Source organism: Rhynchophorus ferrugineus, unplaced genomic scaffold (genome assembly GCF_030347505.1).
Source record: "Rhynchophorus ferrugineus isolate W39M unplaced genomic scaffold, kcgeb_rfMv2 rfM2, whole genome shotgun sequence".
NCBI classification, from domain to species: Eukaryota; Metazoa; Arthropoda; class Insecta; order Coleoptera; family Curculionidae; genus Rhynchophorus; species Rhynchophorus ferrugineus.
The window spans coordinates 72,472,511-72,494,550 of record NW_027472581.1 but is presented as its reverse complement, the minus strand read 5'-3'; the positions used below and the strand labels follow the sequence as shown (position 1 = coordinate 72,494,550).

Below are 22,040 nucleotides of genomic sequence, written 5' to 3'. Positions count from 1 at the left end.
GTCAGTATCCAGGCTGGGTAAGGCCGGATGTATTCTGAGATGATATCTAAGTTGGTCACTGGCCAGTTGGTAGGCTTGACGCCTACGACCGTGGTTCGGAACCCACGTTAAAAAGTAGGTCCAGTCTAGATAAACCCTCGTTGGTAAAAACGAGACTTTAAAATATTTAAAAAAATTATATACGAAGAACTTGTTCAAAATATTCCCTTTTCCAAGGATCTATGATCTGACGATAGGATAGTATAGAATAAAAATAACATATAACAAAGCATAATAATATAAAAATAACAGGGAAAAAGGAACATGAGTAATCACACACACATATCTCTATATGAATCGATCACTATATAAATATAAAATAAAAATGACATATAACAAAATGTAATAATTTAAAAATGACAGAGTAAAAAAGAACTTCACTAAGGACATGCAGATGGAAATGGGTGAATTTACAGTGTCCTAGCATTAATTGGTTAGGTATAAGTGGGCAGAATCTGGATAGCAGGTTAGAGGAGAAGAAATTTTTATTAGCCATAACTTATTGATATCTTCTATCACAGCCCAGATCAGGTGAACTATGTTGTTTAATTTGATTTCGATATAAGGGAATATATCTTTATATAGGGGCTAGTTGAAATGGCGTCCTCGGCCATGAGATCAACCATTTCGATTCCCTTTATTCACATATTCTTTAGTTGGGAATATACAAAATTTGTAAAATAAGTCGTGATTGTTTTAAAATATAATCGCATTTCGTTTTTTTTGAGAAAGTGAGAGTGCTTGACTTCGCCGTCATATAAAAGCACAGTTGGAGTAGCAATAATCCATAAAATAATCTATGATTGTGTGGTATTTATAGCCATAAGTATATGAACGCTGTTGTCAAAATGGATTTTCTATTTTTCATTGAAAAGGTCGAGAAAATTCTTGAAAATATCGAAGTATACCGGCATATTTAATCTCGTTACATTACTACGGAATTATACATTGACCATAACAAAACTTTGAACAATTTAGATACCATTGTATGCCAAAAAGGATTTATGCTTGGGTTCCACATGAAATTTGATTAAAACATTTTATAAACTCTACATTGTTGTAAACGCTAAGAGTGTTGATATGAAAATTGTTAGATTGGAAAATAATATGGTTTAAGCAAGTGATAATAACTACTAAAACTAATCAATCAAAAATTAGTTATGTTTATCGTGACAACGCTAAGCCACACACATATTTGGTGACCGGAGAGTTTCAGAAATGTTGATGGATCCACCATATAGCCTGGATCTTATGTCGTCCGACCACTATCTGCCCCGGTCCTTCAAGACTCTCTTAATGGTATAAAGATGGTTGCGATCTTATGAAGATCACTTGTTTCAGTTGTTCGCCTAAAAGTTCTGCAATAACAGAATCACGATTTTACCAAATTAGAATTTAAGGTTTGTATGAAATCGAAATTAATTTTTCTCCTTTCCGATATGTTCTTGGAGTAGTACTTGGTAATATTAAGGTCTTTAACAGCTTAGAGAGAATATATATTAGATGGCAAATTCATCAGTCGACAGTCAGACAAGCAATAAATGACCTGAAAACAAAACTATTTGTCAATTCTTAATATTAAGACAATTGTTAAATAGAAATTAATAATACAAACTGTTGATAATATTTGTAATATACGCCAATATTTAAAAACTCTTGCACGCCTCCTATTATTCTTTATTGTCAAAATCAAACTGTTCTTTATATAACTAAAGCAATACTAATGTATGAATCATCGTGTCGGAGGCAATTCTTTATCGGTGACGCAACATTGGAATTTCCAATCTTGTATTTTGGAAATCAAAATAGTGGGTTTGTCGCTATTTATAAGGATATATTATCATACTTTACACAATTTTTCGCCGTTTATCTTTGGTATTCCCCTAAAATTTTTATATTTACAAGTTTTATAGTTGTTCTTTGTTTTATTTTACACCTATTAGCAATCTGTGACGAAGTCGTCATTCTTTTACAAGCAATAAAAATACTATATCTTTGCTGATATTATTATAGTTTTTCACAGTTAATAGTGAATCAGCAAAAATAATCAGAAAATATAGTTCATTTTCATCCATTCATTTTAGATTTGTCTACTTATATGGCAAACCAATTAACAATATAGAGTTGACTATAGGGGACAGTTGAAAATTTAGAAAAATATATTGTATATATCCAAAGATAATTTCTAAAATTATTAAATTCTTCTATAATAGAGGAGGTTTTCTATATTCAAAATAAAAAGTTCGTTCAAAATACATTGTCTCTAAAAAAATATATAGAACATTAACACAATTACTACTACTATTATCTATCGCAATTTCTTTCAAATCTATCTTCTAGAAGCATCTTGTGCATTCGAAAGCTGATACTAATTGACGAGCATGGCCGAAGAATGAGAAATCTTTCGATGACATACTTTCATTTCGGTCGACGAAAGGAAAGTGTTCATAAAGAAATTCTGATTGATACTATACGATAAAGCACCAGTTGAATAGATGAATAACGGGACCACAATGGTGCAGCGATCATTAAGTATAGACAGATTGTTCTCGTTTAATTACTACTCTATAATTTTTATATATTAATAATTTAGTAAATTGTAAATGGGGGAGTGGTAAGACGCTTGTCTTGCTATGACATTGGCACAAATACTGAACAATATATTTTATTGTAAATGCATTTAAAGGCCGCTTAGTAGTTTTTGTGTGATTGAAGGTTTATCGGTTACATTAAATAATTAATGTTCATATATCGATCATATATTCAATATTCAAAATCAATTTAAATTCAAAGGCAAGCCATAAATATTAGATGAATGGTTTATTTGAAGGAATATTTCGTAAAACTATACGAGAAGTAGTAAAATAGATTAAACATTTGGGTGTATTTGAGGGTGAAAGTCTTTTAATAGTCGTGTGTTAAAAAGAAGTCAATTTTATAAATATACGCTGTTTTATTCGACAACTTATTATGATATTGATGAAAATTCTTAGTAAATCGTAAAGGACTTTGTCGCTATTATTCAAAAGTTTGATAGTCGATTTTCACATGTATTTGTTGACACACATTTTTCATCAGTAAAAAAGCTGATGACGCATCAATAAACTTTGCAATCACTTGATGCTAGGCCCAAAATGTAATGTGCGTGCATATGAATATTCCACCCTAGATACCGGCCAAGAACAATTCAAATATTCACAGTATAGGTTCGAGTTAGGAGTTTAGCCTTATGGAAGTACAGTAAAACCTTTCTGGGTCAATTCCATCCTAGCCGCTGCTTTCGCAGGGCGATTATTATCATAAGTGATGAGAATTTACATCGCCAGTCATCATCCAGTTCAGAACTAGATCGAATTTGTTGAGATTGACAGTAGTAAATTCGTCCCATGGGGTTTTTTTTTTTGGTTTAACTAGTGCGACACTAGTTATATAGCTTCTTTTTGTATCTAGTTATTTCCAAATAGTTCTAAATTATGTTTGTGGAATATTTTGCTCACGGAATATATTAACTAGTGTTTATGTCACATTGAGATTCGGTCATTTTCATGATCTGATCTATATTTTAGACAATTAGACAAAACCAAAACTATGTTTGATTGGCTGTTACAGTATCAAAACCATCAAAACTATTCACATTTTCAGTCGCCTCGGTTACGTTTTCACTTTTATCGAAGAAAAACTGTAAGATATAGTGCATTTTAACTCCTTTCTTTCAGTGAAAAGTAAATATATATTCATTTTTGTAATTTCAGGGAACTGTAAATTTATAAAGTTTAATATTTATAGTTAAAATTTAGGCAAATTTAAGTATTTATTATGATAAATTATTAGCTTATTAGATAAAACTATTAGCCTTTATAGATTTATTAATGGCTATAGCTAGCGATTTTATGTGATGATTTTGATCAATATGTACTTCTCTTTTAGTCTAGAGACACATATGTCATCATATTTTTGTAAATATTCCCACAACAGAAGTTTCCAACAGGTCCCTTGGATTGTATGATTATGTATGATTCTAAAAAATACTAAGAATTGTATTCATAAAGATGTGCTTCATTTGAAATATTCAGTGGAAGTAGCAATACTCGAAATATTTAACAAAACCCAAGTTATGGTTTTTATCGAGAGTTCTGAGGCTATTTTCTGCAACTATGGGAAAACGTTGATGTATTACATTTCATACATTAGCATATCTAGAAATAACTCTTAATCTAACCATACATCCGTTACTGATTTCAGATATAGAAGAACAATAACAATAAATGTTTGAAATATGGTAAAATCAGTTGGAAAAATTTTAGTTTTGGTTTTGCTTTGATACATGGATAATTATCAATACTAGTTGGTTGGAGGAAGGAAGACATTATGACTTCAAAGATTAGAGACAGGCGTTGTCCGGTTGGTACCAGAACATGTACATGTACAGAATAATAGAACTCATTCTAGAATATTTACCGGCTTTTCTAGGTTTTGCCAGTAATGTTTAAAAACGGCTGTACAACTAACGATGTCGAACACGGATGTAATTAATTTCGCCAAATAAACCCGTATTCTTAGTACCTTAGCGAACCATATATTTTAAAGGGTTAAAAAATATTCAAGATATGTGTAAAAAATAAAATAGTTGTTAACTAACACAAATATATTGAAAATAATTTAATTATATTTTGTCCAAAAAATTGTCGAAAGAACCTCGTGCGCACTTACTATTAATAAATAAGATTGATATATATTCTTTTAATAAATATAATATAAATTATATATTATATAGTATAAATAATAATTCTATTTGGCTAAGTGGTAAAAGCGACAGGACGGTCCTCCTTCTGTTGGGATAGTCGAGGGTTTGAATCTTGCTGGGACATGGTCGTAAATTTATGTTTGTGCTTGTCCTTATACAATAATGCAAAATCCGACAAGGAAAATGATCTCATTCACGCCAGTAATTAGGCTGGATAAGACCGGATATCTTCTGGGATTATATTCAAGTTGGTCACTTGCCAATCAGTAGGCTTTATGGCGAGGACCATAGGCACATACTGGATAAACCCTAGTTGGTAAGAAGCAGGCTCCAAAATATTTTTGAAAATATAATAATTATTCTATTATAAAAATGGTTTGAGAATAGTTCTACCCATATTTCAAATTTATATTTAAAAAAAAATGGGCTCATAAATCAAATGGAAAAAATTTATACAGACAATAGTCGATAAGCATACGAGAAAATATACTAAAGCAGATATTTCAGAAATATTCTTTCTTTTTCGTGTACTTTCTAACATTGATCTTTTTATATCGAGGAATAAAAGTAAAAGATTCGAAAAAACTTGCGTTTTCACTATTAAGAAGCAGAGTCCATATACAAAATGTGTTGTTTTGACAAGACATTTTTCAGTCTCGGGCAAAACAATTTCACTTTCTTTTTTCTCTTGTGGTAAATGTATTATCACGAAAAGCCATTATACAGCGCACAGTCGCCAACAAATTTTATACGCAGCATGAATAGGATGTATATCTCCTGACGTAGCTTATGCGAAGGTCGACATCAAATTTGGGTCGAACGCGTAACGGATATTTGAAAATCCTTTCACTTTACAGGTACTTGTTCTTATGGAAAATACGATATATTTATAAGTAGTTGTTGCCATCGGTGATATGAGTTGTAATTTAAATAATAACCATTATTTCTGTAAAACTTATTATTTTCATACAAATCTGTTTACAATATATCATGTTTTTTATGTTATGTAACATGCAATACTCCTGTAACTATAACAATGTTAAAGATCCGTCTTTAGGCTTCGCTTTTCAAGTGTACTCTGTATTATATACTATGAGTATATTAAGCTATGACAATAGAATACTATCTGCAGACAGTTTAACTACTCAATTAACAATAGTATTCCGTTAATTAAAGAATGCTACCGAATCGTATTAGTGGTAAGTTGTTGGTAGGAAACGAACTGGTTAATTTTAAACCTTCTATGTCATCAATACATAGATGCACTTAGGATAATCAGAACAGTGGTGAAACAGAATAATGCAAAAAACAGAGGGAGAGTAGCTCTACTAGATTAGCCCTAAATATTAATATAAAAAACGCCTTCAACTCGGTACCCTGGAGTGGACTAGATCGGGAACTGAGGAGGAAGGGCTTCAGCGGATACCTGGTTGACATCATTTAGTCGTATCTGAGTTCAAGGTACGTGGTAACTGAGGCAGTAGGGAGTACAAGGATGTGGTGGGACTTTCCGCAGGGTGAGGCGAGAGACTTAAAAGCATGGGTTTCACCTTGGCCCTCATAAGAGGAAACTGATGATCTTGGCAGGGAGGTGGATTTTGAAATCTATCGAAATAAAAATAGACGGTCGGATATCACGTCAGGAAGCCACACAATATATGGAAGTACATTTAAAATATACTTTAAAATATAGTGGTAGAATAGTGGTATGTTTGTAATATAAGATTTTCGTTTAGAGTAGAATTATTTTCAATATACTACAATTAAGATTCAACAAATTGCCTCTTGTCAGATTAAAGGTGTATTTTAGCATATAAATATAAAAAAAACTTTTTTTTTCAGATTTTCAAATACTACTCCTTTAAGGATACACCTTTAAGGGGATATTTCAAAATTTAAATAATTTTCGGAGATGTACCTGTTTATATATATGGTGGTCAACGTTACCGATATGATAGAAGAAGACTCAACCAAATTTCAAAAAATCGGCTTAGTAGAACTTGAGATATCATTAAGAATAATTACAAATCCTTTATATAATATTTTCTTTTTGCAATATATTTTACTATATATTAGGATTGTGAATTAGTCTTAGAATTAAATGCTAACAAAGGCATGGAAAAAATAAGGCTAGATATGGAATACATTTTGAAAATTGAATGCACGTTAACGTTTTACGGTGAATATACAAATACATTATTATTATTATCCAGAGTATAAAACGAATATAGATATCAACTTTCTACAAAACAAAATATAAAAGAAACTATGAACTATATTATGTCGTTATTGTTGTATGTTCTCGAAACTATGTAATTTATATTTTTTTGTTATAATCTAAATTGTCTAGATATTTAATACATTTAAAGATGTATACTACAGGATTTCTAACCGGGATGTGTTGATGTTTACATCGGTCAGTACCACGTTAAATGATCCAGAGATCTCGAGCAGTCAATTACTTAAAAGATCAAATTAATCCAGGAACCCAGAGCTAATGACTATAGGCAACGCCGTTTGTTCACTGACTGGACTTTGGAATGTTTACAAGAAATAACAATTTTGACTGAAAGAATATTTTTAGTGGTTGGTGGCATTTTGAATGAACATTTTTTACTCGTCAACCAAAAATGTGGTTTTATTATTTGTGGATGTTTATTTGAAGCCTGTATAAATAAGCCACAATTGACTGATTCCCTAAAGTTAAGATAACCCAAGCCATTACTTCATTTCAGTGGGATTTAGACGGCAGTGTTATTGAAAAATAGACTGTTCGGATTGATGTACTTTAGCACGACATTCCGCAGTGGACATTTAAACGATATAATAATCCATACATGTAAATTTAGACCTTTCAAATAAAAGCAAAGTTTCGTTAACGCTTAATACCGAATTGTAATCAATGCACTTCGATCAATCCTTATAAATACCCGAAAGAAAGTATTACTAAGAAGCAAGTATTATTTAGTTACTATTATCTTTTAGCTAATGTGGAGTGATTAACATTCGATTAACACCTTGTGGCCAATAGATGAAGATTATTATTTAGGCTAGCGAGTCACTATTACGGAAATCGTTGGGGAAAAATATATATCCTGTTTTGATTACTGGAAAAACATTTTTTTGTGTTAACATTTGTGTATAAAATAAATATTACAAATATTCATGTCCAGTCTGATATTTATACAAAGAAGCCATACTATTAAATACAGCAATATTCATTAAATTCTGGCTTCCAATGTTCACATATATTGTGTTATTATAACAATTGTATTAGCTCTTTCTAAACCGTTATAATATATACGGTATATAATATAGAAAAATAGACAACAAATATACGAAAAACTAAGCTACACGTAAGCGGAATTACGGCTCACCTCACTATTTTTAGTTCTGGGCGTCCTTCAGAATTCCGACACAATTTTTTGTGGTACAAAGAATATGCCATTATTACACAGTTATTTTCTCGCTATTTTAATACGAGAATATCAAGGCTGTTCTGACTTACCCGGCGATTTGCTTCCTTAAACCTGAAGCATGACTTTAAGTCACGTAGCTATTTACTTTCGTTGAATGATCACCTGGATTTCATTCATTTTATTTAGGAACTATTTTTTATTTCCAATTCAATTTATGACTTAACTGTTCGGACAATACGTCACAATGAAGTCAACTAGGTTTGAGAAAGGTAGTTTTCACTTTTCTATCCATATTTTTAAAGCAGATTGAGGGAGTTCAATAAGTAAGTGACTTTCCATTGAAATTTTTTTCGCCAAAAAAAATGTTTTAATTTTCAACATTCAAACTTTCAACTCAATACATTTAGCATAGCCTTTTTCACATTTTTTTTGATTCTATCTATATAAGAAGTTTTCTCAAAGTTCTCAAAATAGACGTTTGTTTCAATGATGACCTCTTCATTTGACGTAAAGGTTTACGTCCCTACACCCAGCTCTTTCTTCAGGTGTGGAAACAGTGAATACTCGCAGGGGACTAAATGGGGAATATGCTGGATGAGGTATCAGTCTTGCCGAGAATCAATATAATTGCAACGCTCATTATTTTGACAGATCAAAACTTTATTTTTTACCAAATGCGGTGGTTCTTGCTTTAAATCAATATCAAATATGTCCAAAGGCTCTAAATAATATTAGCTGGTGATTGTTTTACCCTTTTTAAGATGATCAATATGAATGGCATCGCGTGATTGCTAAATATAAGTGTATTGCGGCTATACATCGACAAAAATTGAAGACGTCAAATAGTTGCGCTAGTCGAGTATGATCGCGGTACTCACAAGATGCCTACAGCTTCAGCTATTTCACTTAATTTCATTCTTCGATTTTGCAAAATCATCCCATGGATTTTATCAACGAACCATAAGGTGTGATGACCTAAATTTTCGGCGGCACTTGTGCTAGTATAACCACAATGGAACTCAGTAAACGACTTCTTAACTATCGTATATTTATCAAAAAGATTTTCTTCACTTTCAGTGATGCCCAAAAAATAATCAGAATATCATTTTTTTTTATTAAAATTTGTTTGAGTTTGAGTTTATCTGCTGTCAATGGCTGTCAAACACAAAATAAATAATGCGACTTGCTCAAGGACTTACAATGGTCTATAGAAAAATTAAATGTTAAATGTAAAATATGTATATATTCAATTTTTTATTTAAATTTTATTCCAAAAATATCATAAAAATTTAAGATATTTATATTAACCGATATTTCTTCATAATGATACTTAATTTTAAAGGCTTGGTATATTTTCTTACTTAGTTTTAAATATCTGTCGCTTCTTTTTAAAATGTTTAGGAGGTATCGATATTTCTTGGACCTGATATAACATTACTTTTATTTTTTCTTATTTTTTTTTCTTAGTTGCTACAAAAAACGGGGAATATATTTTTTTCTCCGATATATAGATATTTTTCTCCACTGCCGACATTTCTTACTCAAATATTGCAAATCTAATTGTTCTAATTCTCGATGTCTCAAGAGGATATATGTTCGTCTTCACGACTGGGATCACTTTAGTTCCAATGATTTGAGAATTTCATGTATTTTTTCAACGATTGAGCAACACAAGACTCATCTTTAATATCAACATTTCAGGGAAGAAAATGAGCAAAAAATTCGAAGATTGGCACTAAGCACTCAGCACTTTAAACACCATACATATTTAATAACCTTGTGTTAATTTTTTTCCTTTTCAGAAGTGAAACAGTGAAATATGAGGAATACTAACTTGTGAAATATTTATTTAAAACTAACTATTTCAAATTTTACCTGAGTCAGCTAATGACGCTTCTTTTATATTTACTAAGTATTACTAGAGATATGCGACTATAAAGCTTAAATTAAAAGAATCGAAAATTACTTTATCTTCAGCTTTATATTTGATATCAGATGTATGGTAATACAACGACTAAAAACTCATATTTATTCAAAATAATACTTAAAATTGAAGGTAGCGAAGTACGAATATACAATAAAATAACTCTCTTTTAATGTTCTTGCCAATTTACATTACATTTCCCTTTATATTTGAAAGCGAAGCGGCTATACATCATGTTGTTTAAAACGGATCCTTATACAGTATGCCGAACTAAGTTAAATATTAATAAATAATACAGTATTGTATTGAATTATGTTTACAATATATATTTATCAATTATTTTCTTTGCTATTACATGAATTTACTCATGAATAGTAATTATATTTTAGATACCATAAAACTATATATATTCAATTCAAAATAGCAGTGACACGAGTGTCAATATAAGTTTGTCTAATGTTATAAATTCGTTTTACAGTCAGACAATATTATCCTGGTCATTTTATTCTATTTATACAAAAGTTGTCCGTTTGCCAAACGTCTAAAAATTCTTCAAAATATTTTCGCCGCGGTTTTTATTGAAAATATTATTTACAGCTGCACTGTATATTAGTACGGTCCCGGTCACTAAAATATCTCAAAAAATAAAAAACAATATAACCTTAACTTTCAGAGATCAAATACACGAAATGTATAAAACAGTAAGCAGTTTTTTCAATCGAAACATAATTTAATACAATTATCTCAGAGAACATTTTTAGTCTGGAAGGTATCCACAAAGATCCAAAAGATATACAGCTATTTGAGAGATGTAAAGATAACCCACGAAGGGGTTTAATGGAACTTCCAGAGATTGCTTTTACCTGGTGCATGGTGCAGAATAGGGGTAACTACTATGAATAAATGAACCATAACTTGTCTTTAGTAGCAGTAGTTTCAAAATCAGCTTTTAAGGACCTATATATATATATATAGGATATATATATATATATATATATATATATATATATATATAGAAATTCTAACAAGTTCATAAGCAAAGGCTACATAGTAGATCAGATTTATGGAATACCTTCGGTTTGTATGAGCTCGATCAGACACATTGAAGAAGAAATTGACAAAAGGTAGAATCTTGTGCAAGTTTTTAATAGATTGGAAATAAACAGCTTGGTTATTAACTTGACTAGTATTTCTGAAAGTGACCGTGATTGAATATAACTTTATAAATGTTGGTTTATGATTCCATGCTGATAATTACCAAGACAGGGTGATGAAAGATGAAACCACTAAAGGTCAGTATACAATTAATATACTTTAATTGTAGGGAATTGTATTATAGAGTGTGAAAGCTTTATGAGCATGTGTATTATTGTTCAGAATATACATGGACGTTTGTTTAACATGTATGAGTAGAAAAGTAACAGTAACTCTTTTGCAGATATGGCAAATGCATTACGAAGAATGCAGTGATTAAGTGTAGTTTTATCAAGAAAGATGTATACAGATAGTAACAGGACAAACTAAAGAGAAATATAGTAATATCATACTGTCTTTACAAGGATACATTGCATCGAAAGAAACAAGCAATAAGCGTAAAACATTAATAATGCTCTCTAATGAAAGTAAAATACATTACTCAGATATACAATTGTTAATTAACCACTGCATACAAAAACACGTCTAGAACCGTACCGATACTAGTGTGGAAAAAAGCTCTATGTATATATAATAAAACAACTCTAACCTATACATTATTATGGCTGTAAAATTAATTGTAGTTATAATTTCTTCAATAATAAATGCATTTGATGTACTATAATGTTAAAATAAATTATATTTAATAGAATATTTGTTCAAATATTTTATTTATATTAAAATTTTGTTATATGTCACAGAATGAACTAGAAGAAACTGTACTGAAAAGAATGTACTAAAACTCAGAGTAGCTGCGGCAACATGGCGACGTTTCCTGTGTCACTGCTATCTTGAATAGACTATATATACCAATATTGTAATGGGAAATATTTTCTTTTTTTCAGTATTGATTAACAATGCAACAAAATTCCCATTACATGTAAAGTATTTGATTCATATTCTTGACTTATACACGGTAACCTTCATTAATAAAACAAAAGAATATTAATTAGTAATTGTTTATTTACTGCTTAATTATAACTGCATTATTAATGAAATTGGGTTACGATATTATTTTAAATGTGTTTGTTTTATGCATGTGTCACGTCAATGTTATGACATATAATTTATTATTTTAGATGTTGTTTCTTCTTAGAACCTGAACTTTTTAGAAATTTATAAAAAATTAAAATAATAATTAATCAATACTAAACGGCATTCGGCATTATCTAAGTTGTTAGATATGATGATTTGATTTGTGATGGAGAGAAGTTGTTTTATTAATATTGTACCGGTGTAAACGGTACCAAAAATAAACCGAATGCCTACCTAAAAAAATGAGTTAGTTATTATGTAGAAAAAAAAACGCCATGTGGTGCCTCTAAAATGGTATTAGAACGGTATGTTATTCTAGAAACTGATAAAATGTATTGAAAATTATGATTTGAAATTATCATATACGATCAATACAAACAAAATACTCACCTAGGCGTAACATTTCTGAATATACTAATACACACGAATTGATTTGTAATACAAACTCATTTTGTAGCATAATATATCTATATAACATTTTCGTTTTTATTATTTACATTAAGTTTCTGTTACCTAATGCGTTAATAAAATAACGGTAGAAGCTGTGGACTGAGAAGAAGACTATTAAACATATTATGTCGGTAATCTATGTAATATCGCATATTTAAATTCTACTTTATACATGGATATTTCAATTGTAAGCCTGGACATAATTCATAAATTAGCAACAATTACGCCAGAAAATATTAATTATGCCGATGACCAGTCATCAAGGAAAGTTCGTGATTCGGAGTTCTGAAACCGATTCTGAAATAATTTTGAAAATTCCAAGAGGTTAACGTGACTAAAACCTGTAGAAATACATATTAAATATATGTTGTTTCATTAAATTAGAAAAACTTGCGTAATAAATCGTAAACTATGGCATATAATAATATAAATTCTTAATACTCTTACTAATCTTAATAAATATATAAATTTCATATATACTCTATTGTATTGTATATACTAAAATTATTAATATTAGTTCTTTATAATGGTAAGTATATATTTTCTTAATTCATATTTACAACATTCTTCCGAAAGTTATCTCATATTTTATTTTATTTTAATGAAACTAGATTACCTTATTTTTATAATCTTTACATTATAATTTATATAGCATTTTTGTCTGAATATATTAATATATTATGTATTTTGAACTATATTTTTTATATTATTATTTTATTTTACAATATTTATATTTTGTGTATATTTTTATATTTGTCCACTGTGTTAATATATTTTATCATTTAATTTTACAATTTGGGTCTGTATCGTATATTTATTTTATTCATATTTATTCTATTTTGTTTTTGTTCCCTAAGCATAATTTAAAATATATCACAGTCCTAATTAAATAAATATATGGTTAATGTGGCTAAGTAGCATAAAAGTCCTGAAGGGACTATAATGTAAAAACACAGTAAGCATTCATGTTAATCCTTTAGAGCATATCATATAACTGTATCAAATATATAGTTACGAAGCTAATGACATATTTTGAGTGTTCCCATAATTTCTGAACAATATTACACAATCATTTGTTGGATGTACGTATTTTACACGTCGTGTTGTTGCGAAGTCGCTAATGATTATGGCGAATATGTTACCGTTATTTCACAATAATGAAGTCAATTATCTATTTCATATGAAATTACCTCAAATACTACATAAATAAAGGGAAAAAACCCTATTCAATATTTAGGGGAATTAAAATGAAAATATAGATTCTATAAAATTAAAAATAGATTATAATTTATAAGCATAATAGAAATCATTTGAATTTTTAGGATTGATTATCGTATCTGTATATTTATCTTAAATCTATTTTAGATAATAAATATATTAAAAACTTGATTACATTTTATGACAAAATAATTTAAACGTTTTAAGGTAATAAATGTTGATACTACTGTGGTAACGCTGAATGTTATAGTACTTTAAAATTCATTAAAAAACAGAATTTCACACCTCTCGTGGAACTTGTTTACTGATCTTATTTTGGTATTAAATTATGGGCCTAGAATTAGGTCATGGTGTCCAGGTATGTCACAACACTTATTCATTTCTGTTTCTATAATATCTGGAATATAAATGGCTTTTGCTGTGCCTATGATATGGACAGATTAGATGATGATTGTTTTTTTGACTCATCAAGTGCTTCAACACCAGAATTAAAAGTAAAGAACAAACTAGAAAAAAAATTCACTATTTAATGATATGTATACCTTATATTTTACGAACTTTAAGGAAATTGAAGCAAAAACGTAGCATTTGAAAATTTATTAGGCATTAAATAGTCAGAAACAAAACCTTCCTATTAAGTGTCACTCCATATTTAAGATAATATTCACCTATATATTAATTCATAAATTACATAAAATAAGTTAGTTATTATGTATAAAATAGAAGGAAATCTGAGTGAATATTGCGACTTTGTTTTAGTATGAAGTTGGGGGACTTCTGTTTTTAGAATAGCTGAACTATAAAAACGATGAATAACTTTTGCTGCGCCTATAGTTTGGTGATGTAGATGACCGGTATTTTAGTTTGTTTCTATCTATTAGAATTAGATTGCCAATAAATAAAAAAAAACAGTTATTCCAGACCTATTCCCTATTCAGACAGTTCAACATTTCCCATCCCCGTTCAATTTTATTCTCACTATTATTGAATTCTAAGCAAGAAATAAAGAGAGTGTGAAGGGCTGAACAAATTTCAACATCCCATGAGCAAGAACTTTGAAGAAAAAGACGACCAACCGCATAGATTGAGTTAATCGAAGTTGAGTGATGTCATCCGAGATCTTGATTGGTCACAGGAAAAGGCATAATTTCTCAACCAAGGTTACATTCTTAGAATCTTTTGCCATAGTTTGCAGATAACGGCTACAATATCTGCCTTCTTTTTTGAGAAGAAAAAACATAATCCAGTAATTTTTTTCTTTCTCAAAGTCGGTTTTTAAGCATTTTCTTTTTATACAAGTGCTTGTTTACTTGTAATTGCAAAAAAACTGCAACTGTAGCGCATATAATGATATTAGATATATAGCGGTGAGTGCTTTGGTATTAGAACGTCCTTTGAATGTATTAAGAGCTTCAAATGAGATAAATTCTGCGTGGAAAATAACATTCCGATACAAAAAATAGCATACCATTTTAACAAGAAAATTTGCCTATTATAGATACTTCAGTAAACGATTTTCCGTTAAATAAAAGTCTTAGGAATAGTGAAAAATAAAAAATATTGGCTTAGTATTAGAAAACAAAGATTTTATATTAAAAAAGACCAACCAACCAGTAGAAACATTATTGGCATCTCTGGGCATCTTTCTACATCTACGAAGAAACACAAACAAGGAGCGAAGATCTTGTTGTGTATATGATAGGAGTAACTCGACGTAGCGTACTACAAGTTGCTTAAACTTTCATTTATTCCGGTCAATGACACGGTCTGGCTGAACTGTAATTTCGTTATTTTGAAAATGAAATCAAATTTTGGGTCGGTTTTCAAAAAATGGCCATTTTTTTAGATCTTTTAGAACATCAATTTAGAACATGAACAATCTGCCCGTGGGCGATAAGTATTATTATATGATTTCAGTTATATAATATAACTTCAGTAAGTCATCTGCTGTACAATTTATAATCTAAATCTTACTCTAGATACTATTCTAACTTATTTTTAATTATTAAAATAATTTAAGTCTATCCTAACTTATTCTAAAAGCTATTTTACTATATATCTATTAATCAGTTCGTATGGCAGTTTGCGTTTAAGCCTAAGCACTTCACTATGATCGCGCACATTTAACTGTCTGGCGAGTGCATTGAGATGCACTAATAGTCTTTCAGAGTACTTCGCACTAATACTCCGAATCATACTCGTTATGGGTTCTATGGGAATATCATGCTGAATCCGTTTGTTGGACACGTAATATTGGGCATCGACGATGACTCGCAACATTTTATTCTGGAATCTCTGGAGGATATCTATGTTAGATTTGCTAGTAGTACCCCACAGTTCAATACCATAGGTTCAAATGTAGCTTACTTATACAGCAAAACCTTATTATCTAATGATAATTTAGATTTACGCTCTATACATTTGGTTTAGTTTAAGCTCAAGCTGTTTCCGTTTTGTAACTATATGTTTTTTTCCTTGTGAACGTCGATCGAAATTCATTCCCAGATATTTAACGTTGTTTGCTTGCGGAAGTTTATGATTATTCATTTTTACTGAGGGATGTTCTTCTGCAAAGGGTGAATGTCACATTGGTAGATACGCCACGTATTCAACCACAATTCGACTTTGTTAAGATGATGTTGGAGGTTTCTTATGGCTGATACTGCATCCTCACTGTATCGTCAGCATATGTTGCAACAGTAGTATTTCTTCAGGTCGACCAAGAACACTGCCCTGCGGAACACCCGAATATATTGGGTGTAGGTTAGTGTATTCGTCATCCTGTGAGACAATAAAATGTTTGTCTGGGAGGTATGACTTCAGCAATTGAAAGTGTGTATGGGACATCATGGCTAATGATTAAAAATATTTCTCAAAATAAATATGTAATTGTTTTATTCCATAATAAAGCTTTAACGTTTTTAAAATAATGACGATTTTAAATTTATACAGCTACTTATGCATTTATGATCAGCTATTTTTTAATTAAATTATTGTATAATAAGTTAAATTGCATCCACGAATAGAAAGTTCCATACAAATAAGTTCATCAGATTTCTTCGACTTATGGAATAATTTATCAAATGAATTTCACATACAACGAGTACCATATGTTACCATAACATGATTTTTTAATTATTACAGTTATATTTATTTATTAACTATGTAGTACGAGCCAAATCCATAAAATAGTTTAATTTAAACCAATGCACATGATCATTTAATTGGTAGGCAATGCTAAACCTATCCGAAATTAAATTACCCCATATTTTTACTTAATTTTATGTTTGTAATCAAACCGGATTCTATTAAAAACAACTTCTACAGGATGGTAAGTCTTTAATTAATCACTAACATGGGTAGACGTATTTCGTAAGTACACCGCATCCGTATGGTTTTATATTCTTGTATGTAATATTTTAGGATTCCCTAGAATAGTGTTTATATATTTATATATTTTAATTAATATTACCACAATTGGTTTAACATTTCTTTTTATATTGGAAAGCAAGGCGGATATTCTTTATTACGTTGAAGCGGATGCTGATGCAGGATACCGGATAGGACATGTTTTTTTGTTGTTTATATAATCATTTTAAAGTTCTGTGAAATGCCTTTGGCCTTATTAATATAATTACAATTTGATGAGAATTATGATTTATAAACTAGAGTTTATTGCCACCGAACTTACTCTATGAACCAAGGTCATCATTATTATTCCTATCGAGTAGGGGTTTAAAGGCCACTACAAAATATATTTGGCCTTACCCACTCTGATCACCAACTCGCAAAACCATCCCACTCTAGCAAAATTATAGTATAGACAATTAAAAGTACGATTTGTAAAATGTAAGCCCGAATTGGGATTCGATCCCACGAATATCGCAACAGCTGGAGAGCAGGTTCCCTGTTCGCTCCCCTTACTATCAAGCCGGTTCAACTAGATATAGTCCAGATAAGCCTTAGTTGGTAAAAAAATATTACAAAAAAGATATATTACCTTATTGTAAAAATAATTTTATTTTATATTTAAGATCATTTTATTTAGAAAAATTCTGCAGCAATTGTGAGATAAAATATAAAGTTGGAGTATTATATCCTTCTATTCACACTGTACGTCTCGCAACTTAAGATCGACACCACAACAATTCAACGGCTGGATAACGTCACGTACATAGGTCTCCACGTCGACCGATGGTTCGGTTAATATTCCCAAATCAAAAAAACAATACACAAAGGCTAGCAAACTTTATCTTCTTTTACAAGATGTCAATTCAGTCCGTACTCCTCTACGGATCTAATGTCTACTTCAAGTTTGTTCTACCCAATCAGGTGAAACAGCTTCCAAGCTTTTTAAAAGCTCCATGGTTTATCAGAAATAATCAAATTCGTAAGGAAACTGACATACCAGAAATCAAGCATTTCATATCTCAATCATTCCACAAACAACAACTCAGCTCAAGCTTAGTACCGCGTCATCGCTAACCTCCCCTTTTCCAGCCTAAGACGACCTCATCCGTCGCTGCAGTCACAATTTTTGCCCCCATACGACAACATCCAGTCGTATGTTAACTCAAGTTCGCGAATCAATAGAATCACCGGGCCCTCGTGCCCAATAACGGCTGCCCGATCAGCGGGTGCCAGGTCCCCAAATTTAATGCAGTAGCAGTAGCGACCCACAGGGGTCAGCTGTGAGGTGGTTTCGGTTTAATGTGTTGGTAAGCCCAGAGGCAATGCATCATAACCCAACTTGTCAATCCAGGGAATGTCTCCGCGGCGAGGTATGCGTCATGCATTCGACCGCCTGGTTTTAGACCAGAAAAAAAAACATCCCCCTACTAATACTTATTTAAGGAGGCCAGATTTTAGGGCGGTTGAAAAGCAACGGTTTTTTGTTATCACTTGTTCCTTTGAAAAAATATCCTTTTAATATTATGCTTTTTCACTTTTAAAGTGATTAGTTTAACTCGTTTTTGTTCCGGAAGTTTCGAAAGGCGAATGTCTCCTCCAGCCAAGTGTTTAAAAATACGATCAAACTCTTAAATATATCGAGGCTCACTGGTAAATCGGAACATTTATATATGTACATATATACCAAAAGAAGCTTGATACTTGGACTCCACGTAATTTAACAGTTAAAGTTTTAGTGGCCCTGGTTTCCATTTCTAACACTCTGCTGCAATGAATTAAAATGGAGTCATTTAAGAAATGTATATATAATAGATCTTGGTAGAATTTTACGGAAATTTTCAATCAGTTGAAAAGCACGCATTGACTCACTAGTTGGAAATAATTTATTTATTATGAGTCTGATTCTCGAGTCTGATCAAACCATTAATTTGACTCTCTACGATCAAGGAGTAATACAATTGAAGCGACTTGATTTGATTAATAGAAAGGATATTACCTTCCACCATTACGACATAGACAATACACATCTTTAATAATTCGGCACAATTTGAGACCTAAACTTGACTTAGAGGTTTTGGAAGCATCCATAATATAGCCCGAACCTTGTCCCACTTCAATTTTTATTCTGGCCTCTGCAAAGCTCTCTTAATTATGTAAAACTAGCTTCAAAAGAGGCTTGTAAAAATCACTTGATTTAGTTTTTTTAAAGAAATCTCTAAAGTGACAAAGGAACTTCCAGGAAGGAATCGAAGGAAATTCGATTAGCGGTTACCTCCGTAACGAAAAAAGATGTATTGTTTAACTTTTTACGAAGGACGAAGACGAAGAAATAATGGTCGAAACCCGAAGTAAACTGACAGAAACCAACAAACACTAAAAGGGATTGTAGAGAGACAAAATAATTATCGCAGCAAAAGTGAAAGTAAAACTCAACACTCAATTTGGTAATACTTTTTCGACAAAAACAGTACGATGGGAGCCCCACAAAGCTGATATCCATAGAAGGTCTGTTGTTGCAAAACCGTTTATAAGAGAAACAACTCTAATCTGTAAAACAATATGGAAACTTGAAGATTGGAAGAATATAGTATGATCCGATGAATCATTCTTTACATTGTTTCCTATAAACGAACGGGTTTACGTATGGAAAACTACAAAATAAACCTACGATCCGGACTTCCTGTTTTCTATAGTCATGGGGAGGTTCCGTTATGATTTGAGTGGCAATATCCTGTATTCAGCTGATCCTCATCGCTGGCCGTATTACTGCCAATGATTATATCACAATATCATAAAAGGTATTCCCATGTCAATATAATCACCAGACTTCTATTTTAATTGAAGTGTTATATACAATTTCATCTCCAACATCATTGAATCAATTAGAAGATGTTCTGGTACTAGAATGGGACATATAGAGTGGATATAATCCAAAAATTCTTTGAAATATAAATATTGATAGAAGATAAATATAGATAATTAATAATGTTCTCAAACTATGGTTGGAAACAACACTCACATAAAACATAATATTAATTTTTCTGTAATATATATATATATATATATATATATATATATATATATATATATATATATATATATTGTGTGTGTGTGTGTGTGTGTGTGGGTGTGGTTATAATTCGGTTAATTATATATAAAAATATCTTAAATTAATTGCCCCGTTTATAATTTTAGGTCTAATTATGTTTATTTATCAAGCATCGAACATAATTAAACGATATTCATAGTTATAACAAGACCAGTTTATATTAATAGGAATGCAGTCGATCAATTTTATAACAGACGAAAGGTTATCATTGGAATAATTATGCTAAAGTATATGTTTGATAATAAACTAGACAATTATCGTGTCTCAACAGTTTAAAAATATAATTTTTATAATTAACTATAAATACACTCATTTGCAGTGTTTTGCATATAAAATATTTAAACATGTTTATTATAAAACTGATTAGTGTAACCCAAATTACACAGTTCTTACCTGATGTGTACTATATTAAAATTAAAACATGAAAACATTACGATGATCTTAGGTCTTACCTTGAGATAATATCTCCATTATAGAAATCACAACGATCCATAACCTCCAAGGTTTCGAAATCTCCCACATTTTCACCGTTACGTCACTTCTAATCACTAAATAAAACAAAACGAACTTAAACACACTTAAAACACTCGTTAAATTCAAGTCATAATTCCCGAGAAGATCCGTCGATGGTCGGCGAGGGTTTGTCGTCTCAGTGACTGTTGATATTTTTACGGGAAACCATCAGGTAACGGTACCGTGTCGCGTCACTAGTTAGGCATCACGCAAATACGAACGAATATTCGCTGAAAACCGAATGAAAATGGATGAAATCTATAGTCAATATGACGACATACCGTCGATTGAAACCGTACGATGGCCGACGACTGACTGTTAAGTTTTTGATCGGCACGGCACGGACAGGTTTTTAGAAAGTAAAAGAAACACATGACTGTGTAAACATAAATGGAGTGTTAACGGTGATCGAGCGGCGAGCGGCACATTCAAAACGCTGCTGTTTCAACGGAAATGGCCGCCGGTGAAGCCCAAATGATTTACAGATGTCCAAGCCGCTTATTAGATCAATTTTCTCGCGGGAGAAAAAATTAATTAGCAAAAGTGGAATTAGTCGCGCCTGTTAAATATGAGCGTCGGGGAAATGTCGACCCGGAAATCTATATTTCATAATTTATGATTGCCAATTTTGACTAAAATGATGAAAGTTTACTTTATTCTGACAAGAAAGTTATGTACCATAATAAACTAATTTTTCGTTCTTTCATCCCTAATAATAAAATAACTTCATGGGAACAACAATATATCGTCCATGAAAATATTCCCCAAAAGGATTCTTTTTTCGAGATTATTCGCTGGAAAAAAAAACTCTGGGATCACTACTTTATATTGATTGGTGGCTGAGGAGAACTGAACTTGGCAAAGAAGACGCTTGAACTAATACAAGAAGAAAACCATATATCATATATAATAGCTACAAACGCGATAAGCTCCCTCAAGATTCCTTGTTCCGTGAAATCCAAACACCCTCTAGTTGAGGCTGTA

At 31.0% G+C, this 22,040-nt stretch overlaps 1 protein-coding gene across 1 annotated transcript in view; it reads right to left on the bottom strand.

Moving 5' to 3' along the window:
• The window catches only part of Cad96Ca (tyrosine kinase receptor Cad96Ca), an 82,764-nt gene extending 61,389 nt beyond the window's left edge, over window positions 1–21,375 (bottom strand). Inside the window, exon 1 of the mRNA XM_076394615.1 lies at window positions 20,996–21,375. Within this exon, the coding sequence (XP_076250730.1) occupies window positions 20,996–21,065 (70 nt within the window). The 5' untranslated portion in view covers window positions 21,066–21,375. The remainder of the gene's footprint in view (window positions 1–20,995) is intronic.
• Between the last annotated feature and the right edge of the window lie 665 nt (window positions 21,376–22,040).